General features: G+C 39.4%; 1 protein-coding gene across 4 annotated transcripts in view; it reads left to right on the forward strand.

Moving 5' to 3' along the window:
- MIGA1 (mitoguardin 1) overlaps window positions 1–12,491 on the forward strand; it is a 77,746-nt gene that overhangs the window by 45,116 nt on the left and 20,139 nt on the right. For 3 of the 4 annotated variants that reach the window (XM_006146067.3, XM_014586861.2, XM_014586862.2), the window contains 4 exons: window positions 1,249–1,349; window positions 9,710–9,828; window positions 10,093–10,165; window positions 12,352–12,438. In XM_006146067.3, the coding sequence (XP_006146129.2) occupies window positions 1,249–1,349; window positions 9,710–9,828; window positions 10,093–10,165; window positions 12,352–12,438 (380 nt within the window). The remainder of the gene's footprint in view (window positions 1–1,248; window positions 1,350–9,709; window positions 9,829–10,092; window positions 10,166–12,351; window positions 12,439–12,491) is intronic. The other variant, XM_014586860.2, reaches the window with a different exon arrangement.

A 12,491-nucleotide genomic window follows, 5' to 3' on the forward strand; every position in this document is an offset into this window, starting at 1 on the left:
GGAAGGAGAAGGAAGGAAAAAGGAAAGAAAGGAAGAAAGAAAGGACAGGAGGAAAGGAGGGAGGGAGGGAGAAAGGGAGATCAAATTTAAATAAATAATAGATGAAGTTAAATAAAATTTTTAAAAAATTAGAATGCCGTTATTGTTAATAAGTATATTCTTTTCATATGATCAGACTAATCATTTCCTAAGTATTTAAACTTTTTTAGCCCTTTAAAATCATTCGGACAGTTATATTAGACCCTCAAGCAGAGTAAACACCAGGTACTTATATCTGATATTTTTTCTCTGCTTGATTTCCTGTTTTGTCTTTATTTGTAAAGTTTGTTTATTTTATTTTCTCCATAAGCGAAGGAAAGAGGAAATGGATACACACACACACACAAGCACACATGTATACACGCACGCACACGTACTCAAAATAGGGTCTCATAGTACTGTGACCCTCTTCCCCAAGCCTTCCAGCCAGCTAGGATAGGGGCATGTACATGCACCAGGCATGTTTCATGTTGACCCAGGATCCAAAATATGGTTTTCCATGTGGCTCTATCACTATGGAGCCCAACATTTCTGCCTCTGCGTCTTATGACTGCTCAGTTTTCTAAAGTAGGCCTTAAAACCTGAAAAACTCAAAAATGTCTTCCTCCCTTTTTTTTTCAAAGATTTATTTAATTTTATTTATTCATTTATTTCTTTTAATTTGACCAGATAGAGACAGAGAGAGAAAGAGAGAGAGAGAAAGTGAGAAAGCAAGCCACCAGGTCCAGGACTCAAACAATGGTTGGCCATATGGGCATGTCCAGTGCCTTAACCACCACACCAGCTGCTGGTCACTTCTTTTTTTTATTATTATTTTATTTAACTTTATTTATTTTTAATTTAACCAGAAAGGGACAGAGCAAGAGAAAGGGATAGTGAGAAAGGAAGCTGCTGGATCTGGGACTCAAACCACAATTAGCCATGTGGAAGTCCAGTACCCTTAACCACCACACCACCTGCTGGCCCTGACTCACAAAATGAGTATCTCTTTTATAGCACTAGCTCCTCTGCTTAGCACTTTTTCAGAGTTAAACAATGGATACATTTTGTGATACTTGTCAAATTATATACCAGTGATAATATATCATTTTCCATTTAGATCTTAGTAGCCTACATAAAAGACTAAGAAAAACAAAGTCAAGCTATAGAATGTGAACATGGCAATGAGAAGGAATAGCAGTTTCTGAACTTTTCACCATTTTTTTAAAGATAAAGATACAGATATCACGATGAAGGGAAATATGGATGACTTCGGCCTGAGAGATACCTTGAGCATCGGATCAACTGACTCCTTTGCTTCAGCGGCAGAGGTAGGACACCTGTGTTCTCTTTCGTGTTAGCTGGAGAGTAGTGTTGCACTGTGCTGTGATTTAGTTCAGTAGCCACTCATTTAACGTCTACCATGTGGTAGATACCAGATATAAAGATGATACAAACTTCCACAGGAGCTTATTTTCTCCTTAGGCAGGTAGACATGTGAACACATATTTTAAATGTGTACATTTATGTGCTATTGATTATGGGTTAGGCATATAGTTTTATTTTTTTAAGAATGATCTTATTTAACTTTATTTATTTATCTACTTATTTTTTAATTTGACCAGAGAGGGACAGAGCCAGCAAGAGAGGGAAAGTGGGAAAGCAAGCCACCAGGTCTGGGACATGAACTGTGGTCAGCCATGTGAGAGTCTAGCGCCCTTAGCCACCATGCCACCTGCTGGCCCCATAAATTAGTTTCTTAATGGAGAGAATTTTTCAGCCTCTATGAAGAGTCTTAAAAATGTCTGGATTTTTTGGGGTGAAGCCAGCAGGTAGCATGGTGGTTAAAGTGCTAGATTCCCACATGGCCAACTACAGTTTGAGTCCCAGACCAGGCGGCTTGAAAATCACAACAAATAAGTAGATAAATAAATAATTTTTTTAGAAAAGTTAATATTTCTTAATATTTCTAGCTATTTAGGAAGGAAGTGATCAAATTCAGATTATATATAAAAATATTCACTGTGACATTTTAATAATAATGAAAAACTGAAAAGAGTTAAATGTCGAACTGTGGTATGTGCATAATTTGAAATATTATAGCACTAAAAACATGTTGAAAATCTTCTTATTTCTTTGTATTTTTTTGGATTTTTTTGCCATAGGGTGAGAGAGACAGAGAGAGAGAGAGAGACTGAGAAATTATCCCCTGGGGTGGACGGCCATGCTGCAGTCCCCTTTCCTCCATTTTCCTCTTGGGATTTTGAGTACACACATGCACGTGTTCAGGCCTCAAGCCACAGACTCAGCTGTGTGGAATCTAGCACCTTAGCCACCATGCCACCATCTGGCCTCATGTTCCCAATAATGTTTAATAGCTTAGAAAGATATGTTGACTGAAAAGAGTAAAGTTTTATATACAGTATATGACCGTAATTTTGTAAAACTAAAAAAGAAAGAAAAGAGAAGAAAAACATTTGTATGGTATATTATATAAGAATATAAGCAGATGAAAAAAGCTATATTTCAGTACACTCAAGTGTTGGCCCAGCAGGTAGCATGGAGGTTAAGGTGTGTCAATCCCACATGTCCAACTACATGGTTTGAGTCCCTGACCCAGCAGCTCGAGGGCTATGCTGGGTATGTCTGCATGCATGCCCAAGAAATCCCAAGAGAATGGAGGAGAAGTGATTGTGGCATGGCCATCCACCCTAGGGGGTGATTTCTTGCTCCCTTCAACCCCCATCTGTTTCTGGCAACTACGTATGCCGTACAGCAAATAAAAAAAAAAAGGTAAGTAAATAAATTAATTAATAAACTGATGTGTAAACAGTAGTGATAACTGAATTATAAGTCTCTGAGTAATTTGTTTTCTACTGAGATTTAACTTGTACCAAAAGAAATTGCTTAGAAAAGATCGTCTTTTTACAAGTATTTCCATTAAAACAGTTTTAAAAATTACATATGCTGGGACCAGCAGATGGTATAATGGTTATGTTGCTGGACTCCCACATAGTCGACCATAGTTTGAGTCCCAAACCCAGCAGTTTAAAACTCATGTGTAGTGAGTGCGTACCCAAAATCTCAAGAGGAGAATGGAAAAGAAGGGATTGTGGCATGGCCATCTTCTCTGGGGGGGATGGTGATTTCTTGCTTTTTATCTCTCTGTCTCACTCTGTCTCTCCAACAAGCACATGCACCTTATAGAAAAATTTCTCTCAAATAAATAAATAAATAGGACAAATTTAAATATAAAATTTACATATGCCAATTTTATCTCTGAATATTTGCATTAAAACAATTATGATTTTTAAAAATTAATTATTATTATTCAAGTTGACCAGATGGAAACCAAGAGAGAGAGAGAGAGTGAGAAAGCTAGCCAATGGGTCTAGGACTTGAACCACAATCAGCCATGTGGGAGTCCAACACTTTAATCACCAAGTCGCCTGCTGGCTTCTGAATATTTGCATTTTTTAAAATTGCCAGAAACCACTATGTTTTCACAAGATAATACTATAAGCAATGGCTAAAATATACATACTGAAAAATATTGATGAAAGAAATTATAGATCAGTTCTGCTTCTAAAGAGGCAGAATGAATGCTCCAGGTACAGAAAATTGGAATACCTAAAGCTTTCCACACTGGAGAATAATTTGATATATCAGTTGCAGTACTTTTTATCTGAAAAAGATGGCATCTAATGTCTAGAATCGACCATAAAAATGCAAATATCCGGGGCCAGCCCCATAGCACATAGGCCTAGAAAGCCAGATCCCACAAGGCCATCAGTGGTTTGAATCCCAGCCCCAGCAGCCTGAAAAACGCACTGGGCATGTCTGCGTGTGTGCCCCAAATCCTGACAGAATGAGAAAACAGAGAAAAAAAGATTGCAGCCTGACTACTCCCTATTGCAGGATACATGAGCACGTGCTCTTTGTCTCTCGCTCGCTGACAGGCATATTGTATCTTCTGGTGAATAAAGATAATAAATAAATTACAAAAGTTGAAAAAATTTTTTTAAATCCTATAAAAATAAAACGCATGAACATACACAGGAAGGACTCACTATCCAAGAAACATCCTAGGAATGCTTCTAGGGTGCATAGGTGTGATCTCAGAATGTGACTATTCCAAGATAAATTCTTAAATTTTTTAATTTGTTAGAGATCATGTGTGCTTACCTGAGAGAGACAGAGAGAAAAAGAAAGTAAGAGAGCATCTGCCATAGGGAATGGTCATGTTATGATCTCTTTTTTCCATTTCTCCTTTAGGATTTTGGAAACACAATCCCACACACCTGGTTTGTTTTTCAAGCTACCGGCTCTGGGACTTGAACTGTGCAATTGCCATATGGGATTCAGCCACCTTACCCCCTATACATAGACTGGCCCTGTTTTGTCTGTGTTTATTTTTTATTTTTTAAAGAATTATTTACTTAATTCATTTGCTATTTGTTGTTACTTTTTTTTTTTTTAACTTGACCAGACAGAGATACACAGGGAGAGAGAGAGAGAGAGAAAGCGAGAAAACAAGCCCCCAGGTCCAGGACTCAAACTGCAGTCAGCCACGTGGGAATCCAGCTCCTTTAACTACCACACAACCTGCCGGCCCCTGTCTGTGTTTATTGTTCCATTGTCATTGACTTATTTGCTATTTTTCCAAGGTCATTGTTATAGTACTGGTAAAGTGTAGGAGATTAATGATACAGGATGATGCTTTACTGTAAACGAATGTAGTATTTTCAAAAGTATGAAAATGAGTTTTTGACATATTTCTTTTTGGGAGAAGAATAATTTAGAACTACAGTACATTTCAAGTTTCAGCTAACAAAAGAACTCTTAATGGTACTCTTTTTCACTGTAACTAAAATTAAATCATATTGTTGAACTCTTCTGAAATAACATCTCAGCTCTAAGTAAATGATAATATTTTTATGAAATCATTTAGAAACTTTTGGGGAACTTTATCAAAAACTTCTTCCTGTAGCATGTTTTGTGTTGTTGTTGTTTTTGTTTTTGCTATAGGGCACGTGTACTTGCTAGACAGACAGAGAGACAGGAAGCAAGAAATCACCCCCCAGAGGGGATGGCCACACCGCAATTCCTTCTCCATTCTCCTTTCGGGATCTTGGGCACGCACACACACAGGCCCGGCGTGAGTTTTAAGCCACCGGGTCCGGGAGGCGAACTGTGGTCAACTACATGGGAGTCCAGTGACATAGCCATTACACTAACTGCTGGTCCCACTGTAGCATGTATTTTTAAATGAGATTTAAGCCACCATGTTAGTGATTTCTTTCTTTCTTTAAAAATTTTAAGATTAATGGGCCAGCCAGTGGTGTGGCTGTTAAGATGGCTGGATCCCAAATGGCCAACTGTATGGTTCGATTCCTGGACTAGGCAGCTTGAAAAACATGCTGACGTGTGCACGCACGTGTGTGTGTGTGTGTGTGTGTGTGTGTGTGTACCCATAATCCCAAGAGGGTAATGGAGGAACAGGGGTTGGAATGTGGCCATCACTCATGGGATGTGCTCTTTGACTTTCCCTCTGTTTCTTTCCAGCAAGCACATGTACCCTCTAGCAAATTAAAAATAAAAAAATTAAGATTAATGATTTAAATAAATGTTTCTGAGTTATCATTGTTTTTAATGTTATCAGATATTCAGTATGATGTATTTTCACAGCTGCAGGCCTATTTTAGGAGGTTTATTTAAATAATCACTTCAGCCAAACCAACAAATAAGCAATGTAGACCAATAAATCAAGACTAGACTTGGGAATCTCTCATTATTGAACCTGTTCACTTCTTATTAATATGAATTATTTTAGTTAGAGAATTCACTTGGAGCCCCAGTTTCCTTCTTAAGATTTTTCTCTACTAATAGGTGTGTGTGAATCCTATTTCTTTTGACTGTGACACATACTTGAAATCTTTAATATCCAAAGAATTTCCATTCTAAGTTTTGGATTACTTTGGTTATTTCTAAGGCAATCCTCCTGCCTCAGCCTTCCTAGTAGCTAAGACTGCAGACACACACCACCATGCCCTGCTTTCAGGTGGGCTGGGAGTCCAACCCAGGCGTCCCATATGGATTCATCTTCTGGAGCAGCAGCATCTGCAAGCACACACCACTGCTTGAACCAGCTCTCAAACCGTGCACTTAATCGTGTGGGATCCAGTCACCTTAACCACCACACACCTGGCTGGCCTGCTGCACATGTATCTATATAAAAACTTACACAAGCATTCATGGCGGTCTTATTCAAAGATATCAAAGAGTGGGACAACCCAAATACCCATTGGTTGTGAGGACTGGAGAAACAAAATGGAACATCCATAATGGAATTTTATTCAGCTGTTAAATGAAAGCGAAGTACTTGGGCTGGCCGCATAACTTAGTGGTTAAGGGAGTGGGGTCCCTGAGACCTGTAGATGGTGTAAAGGTTACGTTGCTGGACTTTCATGTAGTCGATCATGGTTTGAATCCTGGACCCAGTGGCTTAAATCTCATGCCAGGCATATGTACATTTGTGCCCAAGATCTCGAGAGGATAATGGAGGAGAAGAGATTGCGGCCTAGCCATCATCCTGAGGGGTGATTTCTCACCTTCTGTCCCTCTGTCTTTCTGGTAACACACACACCCCATAGCAAAAATCTCTCTTTAAGAAAAAAAAGAGAGCAGGATCCCATATGACTGACTGCTGTTTGAATCATTGCCTCTGCAGCTTGTAAAGCACTGGGAGCATGTGCGTCCATGACACAAATCCTGATGAGATGGAGAAATGGAAATGTTTAATAATTCGTGTGACCATATCCCATTGAGGGATGATTTTCTCCCTCTCTCTCTCTCTCTCTGTATTTCTGTATCTCTCTGGTGAGTACATGCACCCTCTGGCAACTAAAACATAAATACTGATGATACTACATCAGGGGTGTACCTTGAGAACATTTTGCTAAGTGAAAGAAACAAAATATAGAAGGCCACACTTTTTATTCCATTTATATGAATTTTTTAGAGTAGGAAACTGTAGAAATTGTAAGTAGATTAGTGGTTTCCAGGGACTAGGGAGAAGGAGGATTTGGGAGTAACTAACCAGGTTTAACTTCTGGTTGGGAGGATAAAAATGTTTCTGAAATTAGAAAGTTGTGCTGGTTATACAATTCTGTAAATATACTAAAAACCACAATTACTTTAAAAGAGTGAATTTTGTGGTATAAATCATATCTCTATCAAACCCTTATTAAAAAACAAACAAACAAACAAAAAAAAAAACAAGGGGCCAGCAGTTGGTGTAGTGGTTACGTTGCTGAATTCCCACATGGCTCACTGTGATTCGAGTCCCAGACTCAGTGGCTTGAACCTCATGCTGGGTGTGTGTGCATACATGGCCATGATCCTAGGAAGAGAATGGAGGAGAAGGGATTGCTGCATGGCCGTCTCCCCTAGGAGATGATTTCTCATTTTTCCTTTCCTTGTCTCTTGTCTCTCTCCAGTGAGTGCAAATGCCCTAAGACAAAAACTTCTTTTAAAAACCAAAAAAAAACCAAAAAAGTACCATGTGCCATTAACTAGATCACCTCGTATGGAAAATAAAAATTACTCTAGAGCTCTTTTGCTTAGCTGGCTACTCTATCATATTTGCAGTTGTTTTTTTAATGAACTGTCAGATGACTAGAATTCCATTTGTAGAGTTGTTAGGCTTGCTGGAAACACAAGGCTATTTTTCAGTTATGTAAAGATTTATCAAAGCTACATATAAGAAAAAATTCCTTAGAATAGTCAAATTGAGCATATTTCAACACTCATGGAAAATTTAGCTTCCTTTACAATCATGGGTTATAATACTTTGTAATACTATTTGGAAGATAAAATCCTCCTCTCTTTTTTCTTTTCTCAATAGAGCTTCCTCTTCAGTTACTCTTTTTAAATTTTTTAAATTTATTTTTTATTTCAAGTTCTTTTATACATTCAGTGACGTTTTTTAGCTTACAAAGTGAATATTCCAGCATGTGTATATTTCTCCCTAGTCCAGTTGGTAATACTATAAAGTTATCTTCAACCGATAATACCCCATTTCTTTGTCCCATTAATGCTTTGCCCCTCTTTTTCTTCTAAATGTCCTTCCTCAGACTCTACTCTTTCACCCATCCTCTTCCCACACTATATCTGGTATTCCCAACCATTTACTGTGTTTCTATATCCTTTAGTCAATCAGTTTCAGTAACAGAGTGCGGACACTCGGTATATATTAAGTGGGGACATACAATGTCTCTCCTTCATAGCCTGGCTTTCTTCACTCTTTAGTTATTCTTATTGGTGAACTATGATATTGCTTTTCTGTGGACATTTTTGATGCCCAAGCTTGGTATGAAGTTTTGCCTTTTTTTTAAATGATAGCCTGTGCAAGAGAGAAACACTCCTGACAGAGTATTGATAGAAAGAGAGTCATTTCACGATTCTCTTTTCCTAGCCCTCCAACTCCTCTGGATACTGGGTACCCAGGATCCTGTGTATGCCTGCTATGTGTCCTAGACAGCCCAGAGACCTGAACCTACTGTTGGCCTTGTGGCTTCCAGCTTTGTAGGGCACTTGATTTACCTCTGTACGACAGCAGCTAAGCCACATTACTCTCTTTTAGCAACTATGTTTTCCCTTGATTTTTTTTTTTTTTTTTTTTTGTAGAGAGAGGTTTTTACTATAGGGCAAATGCACTCGCTAGAGAGACAGATAGAAAGCAAGAAATTATCCCTCGGGGGGATGATCATGCCACAATTCCTTCTCCATTCTCCTCTTGGGATTTTGGGCATATACACACACGTGGCTGGAGTGAGTTTTAAGCCACTGGGTCCGGGACTCAAACTGCGATAGACTACGTGGGAATCCAGCTACGTAACCATTATGCCACCTGCTGGTCTCAGTGACCCCACTCCCTTAACCACTAGGTTATGGGGCCAGCCCAGGTACTTTAGTTTCACTTAACAGCTGAATAAAATTCCATTATGGATGTTCCATTTTGTTCCTCCAGTCCTTACAACCAATGGATATTTGGGTTGTCCCACTCTTTGACTATCATGAATAAGACCGCCACGAGTCTTACTGTGTAAATTTTTGTATAGATATATGTGTAGCAGGCCAGCCAGGTGTGTGGTGGTTAAGGTGACTGGATCCCACATGACTGAGTGCACGGTTTGAGAGCCGGTTCAAATCATGGTGTATGCTTGCAGATGCTGCTTCTGCAGAAGATAAGGCCATATGGGACACTCTGTTTGTTTCTCTTAAATTGCCTGAGGGTATGTATGCTCACCAGACAAGAGAGAGAAATCACTCCCTAGTGAGACGTGGTCAGGCTACAGTCCCTTTCCTCCATTTCTCCTTTCTGTCTGGATTTTGGACATGCACATGTACCTTGCATGTTTTTCAAGCCACCAGGGCCAAGATTCAAACCAGAGTTGACCATGTGGGATCCAGTTCCCACTGCATAGTGTTTCAACACTGCACTATGGAACAGCCCAACAACTGAATTTTGAAATAATCTGAGGTAAAATCTTATTAGCTGTAATGTGTTATTGAATGATTTTTATTAACTAATCACATTTAGTATATTTTGGTATAAATGAAATCCCATTTATTTTGTAGTTTTTGTCCTTATATCAGAATAGTGTGTCTCACCCCACTGTATTTTTAGCTTACAGAACACAGAGAAGTACGGCATACCTATAGCCTGGAGTCTCTTTGCCACTGCCCTTTTTATGAAGAAGCCATGCATTTAGTTGAAGAAGGAAAAATTTATTCAAGAGTACTAAGGTAAGATTTAAATTTTGCTTATGATTGTAAAAAATTGTAAGGTGCTATTGCTATGTTTGTGTGATATTTAAAATGTTTTCAGGAATAGAAAAAAAATGCATTTTTAGATTCAAGTAGAAAAAACTATTTTACATGATTAGTTGGTATTGCAAAGACCTGTGCTTTATATTACAGTCCTGAGGTTAAGCCTTCTGTAAGTCCAGATTTGTGGTAGGCTTGATCTTAAATGTAGTTTAATAATTGTCTCCCCTGTTTATTACGTAGAACTGAAATGTTGGAGTGCCTAGGAGACAGTGATTTTCTTGCCAAACTTCACTGTATTCGACAGGCTTTTCAGGTATTTTTTTTTTTTAACATTAAGTGACTTCACCTAGCCACTCATCCCCACTCTCATGCTTGAGAGCCCAGTGCATATCAATAGGGCAGTTCCTTGCTCTTTATTACCCCTATTTCTAACTGCACAAACAAACTATGTTGTTTTCCTCCCTGCTGCTTCCTTCCATTTGTCTCCATTTGCCATCGTCCTCTCCTGTGGCTTTCCAGATTCATCTCACTGTCAAAACAGGATATTTTGATACTGTGGGTGTGTAAAAATGGCTGCTTGAAATAAAAACTCTTATTATCAATTACTATGTAGTCTACATTTTAAAAATTTGAGTCAGTTACTAATCATTGATTTTATTAAGAAGAAATGAGGTCATTTAATATAAAATTTATTTAAGCTTTCTAATATTATGTTGAACAGAATTAAAATTCATATTTACTTCCCTTTAGTCTTATTTATTACAAGTGGGGTTTTTTTTGTTTGTTTTTTGAGAGGTTTTTGCTATAGGGCGCATGGGCTCGCCAGAAAGACAGAGACAGAGAGACAGAAAGCAAGAAATCACCCCCCAGAGGGGATGGCCACGCCCCAATCCCTTCTCCTCCATTCTCCTCTCGGGATCTTGGGAACACACGCACATGCGCCCGGTGTGAGTTTAAGCCACCGGGTCCGGGACTCTAACCACGGTCGACTATATGGGAGTTCAGCGACATAGCCATTATGCTAACTGCTAGTCCCTATTACCAGTTTTTTTTAAAGCCACATCTTTTTTTCTTTAATTATTTTCTTTAATTTTATTTACTCATCATTTGTTTTCATTTGACCAGAGGGAGACAGAGAGAGAGAGAGAAAGCCACCAAGTCCAGGACTCAAACCGTGTTTGGCCACGTGGGAGTATCCAGTGCCTTAACCACCATACCACCTGCTGGTCCCTTTATTACAAGTTTTTAAAAATATATTTTTTAGAGAGATTTTTGCTATAGGGCTCGTGTACTAGCCAGAGAGATAGAAAGAAATAGCAAGAAATCACACACACACACACCCCTGGGGGGGATACTATGCTACAATCCCTTTTCCATTCTCCTCTTGGGATATTAGGCATGTGTGCACATGCACCTGTCATGAGTTTTTGTTTTTGAGAGATTTTTGCTGTAAGGGCACGTGCGCGCAACAGAAAGATATAGATAGAGAGACAGAAAGCAAAAAGCGAGAAATCCCCCCCCAGGGATGGTCATGCCGCAATCCCTTCTCCTCCATTCTCCTCTTGGGATCTTGGGCACGCACATGCGCCCGACATGAGTTTAAGCCACTGGGTCTGGAACTCAAACCACTGTCGACTGCATGGGAGTCCAGTGACACAGCCATTACACCATCTGCTGTTCCCGAGCGCATCATGAGTTTTAAGCTGCTGGGTCCAGGATTCAAACCATAGTAGACTACATGGGAGTTGAGTGATGTAGCCATTATACTATCTGCTGGTCCCTTTTATTATAAGTTTTTTTGTTTTTGTTTTTAAGAGATTTTTGCTATAGGGTGCTTGCGCTCGCCAGAGACAGAAAGCAAGGAATCATTCCCCAGGGTAGATGGCTATAACACAGTCCCTTCTCCATTCTCCTCTCTGGATCCTGAGCCGGCACACATGCATGCACACTCACCCGGCGTATGTTTTAAGCTGCTGGGTCCAGGACTTGAACCGTGGTTGACTACATGGAAGTCCAGTGATGTAACCATTATGCCATCTGCTGGTACCTATTTTTTTTTTTTTTTGAGAGGTTTTTGCTATAGGCACGTGTGCTCGCCAGAAGTAGAGAGACAGAGAGATAGAAAGCAAGAATCACCCCATAGGGGGGATGGCCACGCCGCAATCCCTTCTCCTCCATTCTCCTCTTGGGATCTTGGGCACACATGCACACACGCCCGGCGTGAGTTTCAGCCACCGGGTCTGGGACTCGAACTGTGGTCGACTACATGGGAATCCAGTAACATAGCCATTATGCTAACTGCTGATCCCCCTGTTATTAGTTTTAAGAAGTCTTTTTGTTTTAGTAATTGGGAGGTTTCTTTGTGCTCTGCTTGTTGACACCACGTTCAGTGCATTAACTGTACATTGACTATATTTATGCCACAGATGTGCCCTGAAGTCGGATGTCTATTTAAACTCACTGTAGGTCTGTTTTCTCTGTGGATGGATATTTTTTCAGGTAATTCTTTCAGAAACAGCCAACAGGATATTTCTTGCTGAGAGTGGAAGGAAGATTCTATCTGCTTTGATTGTGAAAGCACGAAAGGTAAACTTGTGTTGTCATGGGTTTTTTTTTTGTTTTTTTTTTTTGAGAGGATT

Source organism: Tupaia chinensis, unplaced genomic scaffold (assembly GCF_000334495.1).
Source record: "Tupaia chinensis unplaced genomic scaffold, TupChi_1.0 Scaffold000164_1, whole genome shotgun sequence".
NCBI classification, from domain to species: Eukaryota; Metazoa; Chordata; class Mammalia; order Scandentia; family Tupaiidae; genus Tupaia; species Tupaia belangeri.